The 11713-nt window shown below is 48.4% G+C and overlaps 1 protein-coding gene across 1 annotated transcript in view; it reads left to right on the forward strand.

The window, feature by feature from the left end:
• Positions 1-11713, forward strand: part of Mroh7 (maestro heat like repeat family member 7) — a 32197-nt gene that overhangs the window by 17310 nt on the left and 3174 nt on the right. Inside the window, 9 exon segments of the mRNA XM_034503860.2 lie at positions 1847-1984; positions 2766-2880; positions 4863-5003; positions 5649-5828; positions 6269-6304; positions 6306-6425; positions 7217-7339; positions 8456-8536; positions 8538-8559. Coding sequence (XP_034359751.2) covers positions 1847-1984; positions 2766-2880; positions 4863-5003; positions 5649-5828; positions 6269-6304; positions 6306-6425; positions 7217-7339; positions 8456-8536; positions 8538-8559 — 956 coding nt within the window.

Below are 11713 nucleotides of genomic sequence, written 5' to 3' on the forward strand. Positions count from 1 at the left end.
GACACCTCACCTATCCATAGTCCAGTGCCAGCTTACCCTTTCCAGAGCACTGGTTAGTACACCCAACCTACAAGCATGGTATCAACTCACCTATGACCCAGTTACAGCCCATCTTATCATAGCATGGTAACAGCCCACTCTACCTTCAACACAGCCACAGCCTGGGAGGTAGCAAAAACAGAGAAGTCAAGTGCCAGGCTGATGGGACCAAAGAGCCCCAAGATGGTACCTGGGTGTAGAATAGTGGCCCCAAAGATGCATCCACCTGGAACCTGTGACTGACCTGATTTGGAAGACAGTCTTTAAGGATAGAGTTATAGATAGGAAGCAGGTTTGGAGGAGAGAGAAGGTGCTTCTCCAAGCAAGGGAACTGGTGCATGATGCAAAGGGTTTTCTCTTAGTATCTTCAAGGGAGCATAGGCCTTGCATATTTGAAAATACTCCATCACATGCCCTGTCTTTGACATTTTGAGACATGGTCTCACTTTGTAGCTCTGGCTGTCCTTGACTTTGGCCCATCTGCCTCTCCTTCCTGAGTGCTGGGATTTCAGATGTCTACCACCAAGTCTGGCTTCAGATTTGTCTTGAATCCCCCAAACTAGCAGCTCCAGTGTCTACAAAGGCGTCACGAACTCTTCAAGTAACTGTTTAGGTTTCTGGGAATGATTCCATTCATTATCTATTAACAGTTTATAATCACAATTATGAGCTCCTGGTGATGTTTTGGTCAATGAAAGGCTGAGTCTATTGGTGGTGTGTTTAATGCTCTAAAGACAGTGGAACCTGGGAAAATGGAGCCAACAAAGGTGGACTAACATCTCATGCAATAGCCAACTTTATTCAGAGTATCAGTTTCTACTCCAAGGGTTAAGAAAGATAACATAAGTAAAGTTCTCCTGAGTTCAAGCTGTATGCAATCACAAGAACAAGCTGCATGGGTCAACAGAGGCATATCCAGGATAATTTAAGCATTTACTTGAATAACAACAGTGAACAATAGAGTAATCTCGAGTAAACTCACTCTGATCTGCTACACCTGGCAGGAGCATGAAAACACATTCCAAGAATAATTTCGTGTTCTGAAGAAATGGAGGTCACATGACTCTTGACTTGTTTACTTCTGAGCACACAGCATTCTCCTTACACGACTGTATTCTTGGGCCTTGTTCCAACACCGGTGGTTCCTCTAGTACTGAGGAAGAGCCCAGCATGTTGCAGGCAGCAAACACCATGTATGCTAGAATGAGTACACACCACCTCTAGAAGTCTTTCTCAGATTGTAGCCCATCAGTATATGGTCCGTGACTTCCCACCTAAAGTGACAATAGGCTGGGTTAGGCATCCAGTTGGTTTTTAACAGGTGGCAGCAACCTCGAGGCTCCCCAAGCTCACTTAGAACCTCTGAGCTCTACTCAGTTGCCTGGGTGTGACAACTCCCCAGGGTCTTCTACTAGGCATCCAGATGGGAGGCATATGTGAAGGGCCCTGAGGCAAAAAGGGACTCAGGCACTGGCAGGAGACTGAGCGCCCAGGAGAGCAGAGAGGATTGTCCCATAGGCTGCCCAGTCAGTCATGGCTTAATGGGAAATGGAAAAGGGGAGAGGCAAGACATAGGACACTAAGGAAGCTTGGCCGGCCAGCTAGCTCCTCCAATAAGCAAGTCCCCGGAAAGGGAGGTGGAAGGGGATTTTGTTTCTGTTTCTTTTCATGTTCTGAGAGTGATGTGTTCCTTGTAAGGAGTTCCTCTGTGGACCCAGCGCCCACTGCTAACAGCATGGTGGAGGGGAGCTCGTGGAGATCAATGGTAGCATTGGCCAAAGAAGACTTTACCCCCTTGTCTTGGCAGCTGGATGGTGAAGGTGGTGAAAACCCTGCTACTGAAAATGGGCTGTTCTTACGAGTCCGCGTTTCTGGAGGAGCAGGGTGGCTGGGAGCTCATGGGCCAGGCGGAGAGCCACTACCGGGGAGTGTCCCTGTTGGCAAGGTGCGGTACCTCAGTGGGGTAGGGTGGGGCAGCTGGGGGCAGGATGGACCCTCCAGATCTTCAAACAGACCTAGGCTTGCATCTCTGTGTGATAGCTTTTTTCTTCTCTCACCTTTTCTCTGCAGCTTTGTGGAATACTGTCTTCTTAGTAGGGGGACACCACCAGTGTGAAAAATGACATTTACTCTTGGGAGGCAAACTTGGTTGTAATGTTTCCTTGAGTTCATAGATCTCTGAAATGATGTAGTTTAGCTCCTCTTTTTGGCCTGGTGAGATGGCTCAGTGAGTAGACACTTGCTGCCAAGGCTGCTGACCTAAGTTCAACTCCCTGGACCCACATGATGGAAGGCAAAACCCAACTCCCACTAGTATCCTTTGACCTCTACATGAGCACTGTGGCACGCACACCCACTCACATACACACGCACACATGCACGCCCACTCACACATGCACACCCACTCATGTACACATGTACACCCACTCATATACACATGCATGCCCACTCATGCACACATGCATGCCCACTCACACATGCACACCCACTCATATACACATGCATGCCCACTCATGCACACATGCATGCACACTCACTCATGCACACATGCATGCACACTCACACATGCACACCCATTCACACAAGTGACTGAGCTAACCCCCTGGGGGAAAGGCTGGGTCACAGGAACCCAGGTGACACTGGCAGGCCAGGGTTTACAATGTCACCCTCAGCCCTCCAGTGGCCAGCCATGTGGGACTGGGACTTGAGAGTCTGCTCCTCCCTAGGGCCATGGTTCACTACTCCTGCCAGGAGCTGTGTCGCATCTTGTACCTGCTCATCCCGCTCTTGGAGAGAGGCGACGAGAGACACAAGATCACAGCCACTGCCTTCTTTGTGGAGGTATGTTCTGGGGTCCTGCGAGCCCAGTGAGGGTTAGTCAGGGCGTTGGGTCACAGCATGGTCATTTCTCCTGGGAAACAGCACTTTGCAGCAGTTTCCAAAGCCTTTCCAGGACCTTTATTTCTTTTCAGAATGAAGGCTCTCTCTTGGTCTGTCTCCCGTGTCTCCTTTCCACCCTTGCATCCCACTTTCCAGACTCCCCAAAACCCCAGGCACCCATTAACCTCTGCCCATATCACCATGCATCAGCCCCCAGAGGTGCAAAAGTGAACTCCTCTCCACCCTGGCCTTGAGGCAAGATGTTCTCAGTATGGCAGGAAGACAGAGAACATCCAGTTATAAAGAGAGGTGCCATAGCGTGACTTGCAGTAAGCTGGGGGACAAGTCATGGGAGAATAGGAGTCTGGAAGGAGGGGCCCCAGGGAGAGTGTCATGAAGGAAGCAACATAATCAGAGTTAGCTTGGCAGGAAGTGCTGGGCAGGTTCAGGAGACCAGTCAGGAGCTGGGAAGGCCGAGTACAGAAGGGCAGTGCACATGCACAGTAATGGCTGATGTTTATTGAGCACTTTCTATCTTTCCCGCTTGCTCTTAGAGCTTTCCACTAATTGACTCATTAATCCTCCCTCCATTTTATCCTCCTTCAAATTTCATAACTTAAATACGAGTCCATGGCTCCATTCAGAGGAGGCAACTAAGGCACAGTGTCTTTCCAAAGGCCCAAATGGCAGATCCAGGGTTCAAATCCACACCCTTGCCTCTAACTCTTTCCATGCCTTTCTCCCCTCATTTATTGTGGTAAAATCCAGTCGAGCATGAGCTACATGATCTTGTCTCAAAACTAAGTTCATCATCAATGCTGTGTGGGAGATGTGGTTCCCTGGTAGAGGGCTTTCTTGGCCCATGTGAGGCCCTGGGTCTGATTTCCAACATTGTAAATAAAAGAGATAGAAGCATTTTTTCTGTGTCTCAGGCCTGGTTCACAGCTTGGTGTACAGCAGACCTGAGTAGCTTGTGTGGATATGCAGAAGCCAGCACCGGTGTGATGCCAGCACTGGTGTGGTCCTTCCTCCCTTCCCTCTCCTCTGGTTAGCTGGTGATCCTGCCTTCCTCACCAGCCTCTTGTCCCATCTCCTAGACGTGGCTCTTCATGGTGGCAGTGGTTGTCAGCCATGGAGACAGAGATGTAGTGAGAACCAAATCCTAGTGGCTGTGGAAGGAAGGGAGGGTACGAGGCAGAAAATGGGTGCGGATGAAGGTGCTACCCCGCAATGGGGACACGGAAGTGGAGCAATCCTCAGAAGGGGAGGAGCCAAATTCTGTGTTGGACTCGATTCATCTAACAAACACACATTCTACTCCAAGGCTTAGGTTGAGTGATGGCTCAAAGAGAATTGGCTGAGTGTTCATCCTATAGGAAGTCCGTGGCTGTCTACAGGAAGGGGAGGGCAGACTGGGCACTGAGATCCCTACTTGTTACCTCAGGAAAATGCCCAGGGTTCCTGGGACTCATAGAAGAGTGTTAAACCTGGAGATGAGTTTTAAAAGGAGCCCTGCAAGGTGTGGAAGTGAGAGTAGGTGTGGCTGCCCTAGTGTAAGGGGGTCCTGCTAGCGCAGAAGGGACAAACTGGCCCGGCCATTGAGGAATGGTGGAAGATAGTGGGCTAGTGTAGGTGTGTGGTCAGCAGGGTGTACAAAGGATGGGAGAGGTCAGAGAGGCAGATGGGGCTAGAAGCCAGGTGATGGGGAGATGAGAGAGAGAGAGGAGAGAGGAGAGAGGAGAGAGGAGAGAGGAGAGAGGAGAGAGGAAGAGAGGAGAGAGGAGAGAGGAGAGAGGAGAGAGGAGAGAGGAGGAGGAGAGAGAGAGGAGAGAGAGAGAGGAGAGAGGAGAGAGAGAGAGAGAGAGAGAGATACCCTCGAAGTCCAGGGAGACAGTGGGCCATGCACCCCTCAGCTCAGGAGTCAATGCCATCTGCTCTCTCAGCTGTTCCGCATGGAGCAGGTACGTCGAATCCCTGAAGAATACTCCCTGGGGCGGATGGTGGAAGGTCTAAGCCACCGTGACCCCATCATGAAGGTGCTGTCCATCCGGGGTCTGGTCATCCTGGCACGCAAGTCTGAGAAGGTGAGTGGAGGGTTGAGGAAAGCCAAGCCCCTTCCAGCTTCTGGCTGTTCAGCTGTCAGAGTCTCTCAGATGCTGGTGGCTGGAATCCGAGCCTATTTTCTGCCTATCCTCAGTGGTCCCATCTATAAAATAAATTTGCCATCACAATCCTATGTATTGTGATCTAGATTTTCCTGATCTAGATTTTGTACAGTGTCCCTCCCTATAGGCCAATGTGTAGAATGGCAACAATTATTCTTCCCTTACACATCAGGAGACTGAAGCCTAGAAGTGTGGTTTAAGCGTAGCATTGTAGAAACCACTCGTTTTTCTCTACTAGGTACCCATGCAGCTTGTGACACAGCTGGGATAAAGGGGTAACATGGACCCAGATGGCTAACTTGTGATGTAGGGTATCATCCACCTGGGTCCAGCGGAGGGGTTAAGCCTCCAGCAACCCAGCCGTAAGGGAGTCAGGAAGACCAAAGAAGTCTTCAGGGAGCATCCAGAGGTCGAGGGAGGGAGTTCAGATCAGATAGCAAGGTACAGGCAGGGCCCGGAGGTGAAAATAGAGTTGGGCTGCCCAGGTCTTCTTGGTGAATGGGAGACTGGCTCTCCTACCTGCTGACCTAGGAAGAACATGCTCCTCTGTGCTTTTGCCCACAGATGGCCAAGGTACAGGGCCTGCTGCCTTCCATGGTGAAGAGCCTAAAGAACATGGACGGGGTGCTGGTGGTGGAGGCTGTCCAGGACCTCAAGACCATCTTCAAGGAACAGGGCAAGAAGCTAACGGACAACTCAGTCTGTGTAGAGATGCTGCAGATCCTGCTGCCTCACTTTGTTGACGTAAGGCATCGGGAGTGGATAAGGGAGGTCATTACCTGGGTTGCAATATTGCCTCCATTTACCTCACCACAAATGGGGCCTGGGCAGAGCTGGTTCAGACCTAGAGAAAGGGACACCTCAGCCCAGCTACTTCTCCAGGAGGGAGCTGCTTTGTGACGTTTTTCCCAGAGAAGGTGGATTTACAGCCACCAGTTAGCCTAATGGAACATTTTTTGGCAGTCCCATCTAGGGGGACATTTTTCTAGTTGCACAAAAGCATCTTAGAATACTAGGAACCTAGCTAGGCAGAATGGCTCAGCGAGGAGGAAGCTGGCCCATGTCAGCCCTACCAGGCAGCCTGGGCTCTTCTCTGTCTTTGTGTCAAGAAGGTCCTATGAATGAGGGAGGGAAAGGAAGGTCATGGTGCCTCCTCCCGAACAAGAGGGTCCTGTTTGTCCCAGGCAAGAGAAACGGTGCAGGCTTCCTGCATCAACATAATACGGGAAAGTGGTTAAGAAGCTCCGGACACCCCGCACCCAAGCCGTAGAGGGGCAGCTGATCAACACGCTGATGCCCCTGCTATTCATCATCCAGGAGGGCAATGCCAAAGTGAGCCAGGTGAGAACGGTACAGCCGTCAGGCCCTGAAGGGGCACCTCCTTTATAGAACTATGGAAAGCTGTTATTTATGTCTATCCAGGTGTGCTTTCTGGAGGCATCTTGGGACAGAACCCCTTCAAATAGCTATCTTCACTTGTACCTTTCTTTTCTTCATTTGCTATGTATGTATGTATGTATGTATGTATGTATGTATGTTTGTATGTATGTATGTATTTGCAATACTGGGGATTGAACCTTAGCTAGGTTTTATGCAGGTAAGGCCAGCACTACCCCTGAGCTACAGTGCTTTTTTTTTTTTTTTTTTAAAGAGACTTATTTGTTTTATGTATATGAGCACCCTGTAGCTGTCTTCAGACACACCAGAAGAGGACATCAGATCTCATTACAGATGGTTGTAAGCCACCACATGGTTGCTGGGAATTGAACTCAGGATCTGTGGAAGAGCAGTCAGTGCTCTTAACTGCTGAGCCATCTATCCAGCCCCTACAGTGCTTCTATTTGCACATTTCAAACAGGAATTCGCTTCCAAAATCCAATTAAAGAAATTGTGTGTGGTGTGTGTGTGTGTGTGTGTGTGTGTGTGTGTGTTGTAGGTGGTGGTGGTTTTCTCTTTCTAGAGTTACGTGGTTTCTGGGGCCTGAACTCAGGTTTCCAGGCTTGAGTGGTAAGCTCCTTTACCCACTGAGCTATCTCATCAGCCCCCAAATCCAGTTTTTAAAGCATTTTTCCCTGGGTGTCCGCTGTCCTGGAATTTCATACTGCTGGTGTTTTATTCCTATTGGTCTGTAGAAATGTGTGAAGACCTTGTTCCGATGCTCTTCCTTCATGAACTGGGAGTTGCCAAAAAGGGCTTACAGCCAGAAGCCCTGGGAGAACCAGCAACAGACAGTGACCAAAATTTGCAAGTATCTTGTGAGTGCTTCCTGTATGTTCACTGACTCTATAATGGGGTTGGAGTCCTTTGCTCCACACTCTGACTGGTGGTTCACATTACTGCCTACAAGCCATTGAGTCTTGAATATCTGTCTCTATCTCTCAGAACATCTGTCTCCATCTCTCACTTCTTGTCCAGGGTCCCCCTCCTCTGAATCACTAGATAACTCCAAAGGCTACTAAGCTGCTGAAGATCTATCTATCTATCTATCTATCTATCTATCTATCTATCATCTATTTGAAGTCTTTCTGTACTCCCCCCACCCCTGTGTGTGTGGGTAGGTAGAATTGAACACCATGACCTCATGCATGTTAGGCAAGTACCTATCACTGAGTTACAACTCCAGCCTATCTATACTGTGTCTTCTGCCTAAAGTGTCTCCCCTTTCTTTTTCCTTTTAAAAACGTATTTTATTTTTGAGACAAGGTTTCTCTGTAAAGCCCTGGCTGTCCTGGAACTCCTGTAGACCAGGCTAATCTCAAACTGACAGAGATCTACCTGCTTCTGCCTCCCAAGAGCTGGTATTAAAAGGGTGTACCACCAACGCCTGGGCTTTTAAAAACTTTTTGAGATATGGTCTTACTATATATATCTCAACCTGCCCTGGAACTCACTATGTAGCCCAGGCTGGCCTTGAATTCACAGTGATCCTCTTGTCTCATTGTCCTGAGTGCTGGAATTATAGATATGTGCTGCCATGCTTGCCTTCTGGCTCCCTTTTCTGCAATAGAAATTTTCATGCAGCGTCAGCTTAATCCCCCCATTGTTCTGAAGCTCCAATCTTTCATCCTGGCCATTCTAGCTTCCCTTTGCCTGCAATTCCCCATGTCATCTCTGTGGGGAGCTGTACTGTGATACTTTTTTCATCACACCAGGGTGATGGGTTGATAGGAGACCTGGGGATGGCATGGCATTAGAAGTGATAATTGTGGATAGATAAAAGATAAAGTCTGCCCCCCATGGGCCTTCTGGGCAAAGATCTGGGCATTGGGGATGTTTAGGTGTTGGGATCTGTACAGTGCTTTCAGACAGAAGAGTTGCCACAAGCTCTGAGGTAGTAGGCCCAGCACGTTGGGGGTTTCTCTTTGCTCTAGGTGAGCTCTCATGGAGACAGCGTCTTCACTTTCCTCAGCCAGAGCCTGGAGTATGCCAAGAATTCACGGGCCTCTCTCCGGAAAGTCCTCTGTCATCTTCATAGGTAATCTGTTCTGGTATAACAAGTCCTGTCTCTAAGCCTCTGCCTGTGCTCCTGTCTGACTTTCCCATAGTTCCAATATCTGGGGGACAGATCAATTTCAGATTCTCTTTGCTCAGGATTCTTGGTAAGATCTTTCTGATGGCATCTGAGGCCGCCTCTCCCAGCCCACAATACTACACTCATTATGTTATAATTTCATTCTCCCCTGTCCAGATAATCACTGTCCCTTTGCCAGAGTCAGAGAGGCCTGGAGGTGATGAGTTCTGTGATACAATAACTCTTTTAGTATATGTTTTAAATTCATTTGCTCTTTCTCAAACTCCATCCACCCATCTACCCATCCACCCACCGACCCACCCACTCATCCATCCATCCACTTATCTATCTATCCATCCATCCACTCATCCATCCATCTGTCTGCTTATCCAGCCATCCACTTTTTTTTTTTTTTTTTTTTTTTTGGTTTCTCGAGACAGGGTTTCTCTGTGTATTCCTGGCTGTCCCTGGAACTCACTCTGTAGATCAGGCCTGGCTCGAACTCAGAAATCTGCCTGCTTCTCCAGCCATCCACTTATCCGTCCATCCATAATTCATCCATCCACTTATTCATCTATCCATCATCCATCTATCAACATACCCATCCCTTTATCCATCCACTCCATCTACCCTCCCACAAAATCACTCTCCCATCCTTTTTATCAACCTATCCACCCCTCTGTCCATCATCTATCCATCCATCCATCCATCCATCCATCCATCCATCCATCCATCCATCTATCCATCCACTCCTTGTATCTACATGTCCACCCCTCTGTCAATCATCTACCCATCTATCCATCTACCCACCCACCTATCCATCCATTTTCTGACTCACCCACCTGTTTGCTCATCCATTCACACTCCCACCATTCCTTCATTGGTTTGTTGAACTGATAGAGTGGATGGGAGTAGGATGTAGGGGTGGGGGAGGGACTGCTAACATGACCAATGCTGGGACAGAGGAGCAAGGCCTAGTACACATGGCATATCTCTGAACAAAGGGGATAGTCAGAGGCAGCTCCTCACATGCTGATTTCTTTCCATTTTGCTCCAAGCCAACTACTTCTAAAAACATTAATGTTTAACACCTAATGCCAAGGCCTGTGCCCACCTCTGCCTACAGTCAGCTTCTGGAACATATAACTTCTCACCTCCTTTGGGACACAGACTTCTTGTGAGGCTCAGAAGAAAAATTGCAAGCACGTTGTCTAGAAAATGCATATATACATAAATTTTGCATATAAATTTAGGATCCTCAGAAACTTTCCCTCCCTCTCCATCCTCCAAAATGGATACCAAATTAAGAAATTTATCATCTTGTGGGAGAAAGGATGCACAATCAGGGCTTGGAGATGTGCTTAGTGATAGAATACATGCATTAGCATGCATTAAACCCTGAGTTCAATCCTCAGATCCTGAAACATATGTAAATATACGAGTCATAAATCAAAAGTAAACTAAAAACCAGTGTATACAGACCCAGTGTTTACAGACCAGTGTTAAAGGCCAGTGTATACAGACACCCGCTATATACAGAACCCAGTGGTATACATACCCAGTGTTAAGGCCAGTGTATACAGACCCAGTGTTTTACAGACCCAGTATATACAGACCCAGTGTTTTACAGACCCAGTGTTTACAGACCTCGTGTATATAGACCCCAAGTGTTTACAGACCTCGTGTATATAGACCCAGTGTATACAGACCAGTGTTTACAGACCCAGTGTTTACAGACCCAGTGTATACAGGAAACATTGTATACAGATACATGTATACAGACCCAGTGTTTACAGACCCAGTGTAATACAGATCAGTGTTTACAGACTCAGTGTGTACAGACCCAGTGTTTACAGACCCAGTGTATACAGACCAGTGTATACAGACCCAGTGTATATAGGACCCAGTATATACAGACCCAGTATATATAGACCCAGTGTATACAGACCCAGTGTTTACAGACCCAGTGTTTACAGAACCAGTGTTTACAGGACCCAGTGTATACAGACCCAGTGTTTACAGACCCAGTGTTAAAGGTCAGTGTATACAGACCCATTTTTTACAGGACCGGTGTATTATAGACCCAGTGTTACAGATTCAGTGTATATAAACCCAGTGTATACAGACCCAGTGTATATAGACCCAGTGTTTACAGACCATTTTTTTACAGGACCGGTGTATATAGACCCGTAGTGTTACAGACCCAGTGTTAAAAGCCAGGTAATTCAGACCCATTTTTTTTTTTGCAGGCCCAGTGTATATAGACCCCGTGTGTACAGCTAGTAAGTCACTGAGGACTCTAAGACACTCATTGCAAGCACCAGCTCGCTGGATCAGGGCAAAAAAAGACTTCATGGAGAGCCACTTTCTAAATGGGAACATACAAGAAAAACAGGAATCCCTTAGGAAAACACATGAGTAAAGGCTCTGGTAGAAACGCTTGGTAGAAGGGGCAGGGTATAGCCAGGACCCAGATCCCATGGAGGCATGAGTACATAGAGCAAGGCCAGCGAAGGCGCACGCGATGTCCTGTGAGTGGAGGAGAAGACATCAGGGTAGATCCTTGATGCAAGTAGCACGCTTAGAGTCTCAGCACCTCAGAGATCCCTGAGCAGCTGTGCCTTGGCTGCTGTGCAAGACTGTTGGCTCAGATGCCCTGGGGAGAGAGACTGAGCAGGGAGGCGGGCTTTTCCATGTCACAAGACAAGGAGGCTAAGGCCCCAGCCTAGGGTGACTCTGACAGTCAGCTGCATCCAGGGTCTGGTAGTTGTCCTTGTTTGGCTCCTGCACTGGACCAAGCATCTTTCTGGGATCCTGTTGATGTCACTGGTCTGCCCTAGATCTAATGAAGCTCGCCTTTCAGGCCCTCATTTATGGGGCTGGAAGACGGCAGGCAGGTGTCTTTTCAGGTCATCTGGTCCAAGGGTGGGAGGAGCAGGTATCAGGGGATGCCTTCACCTCTGGATTCTCCAGGGTCCCTGGTCCCCTGCATGGAGAACATGATGACTGAAGAGCTGGCTGAATGAAGGTGAAAGCTAGTAAGTCAACCTGGGATTGGTGAGATGCCGAGGGCGTGGGAGCATGAGCAGAACCACAGTGCTGTAACAGGAAAAGAGAA

This window comes from Arvicanthis niloticus, chromosome 5, assembly GCF_011762505.2.
Source record: "Arvicanthis niloticus isolate mArvNil1 chromosome 5, mArvNil1.pat.X, whole genome shotgun sequence".
In the NCBI taxonomy this organism is placed as follows: domain Eukaryota; kingdom Metazoa; phylum Chordata; class Mammalia; order Rodentia; family Muridae; genus Arvicanthis; species Arvicanthis niloticus.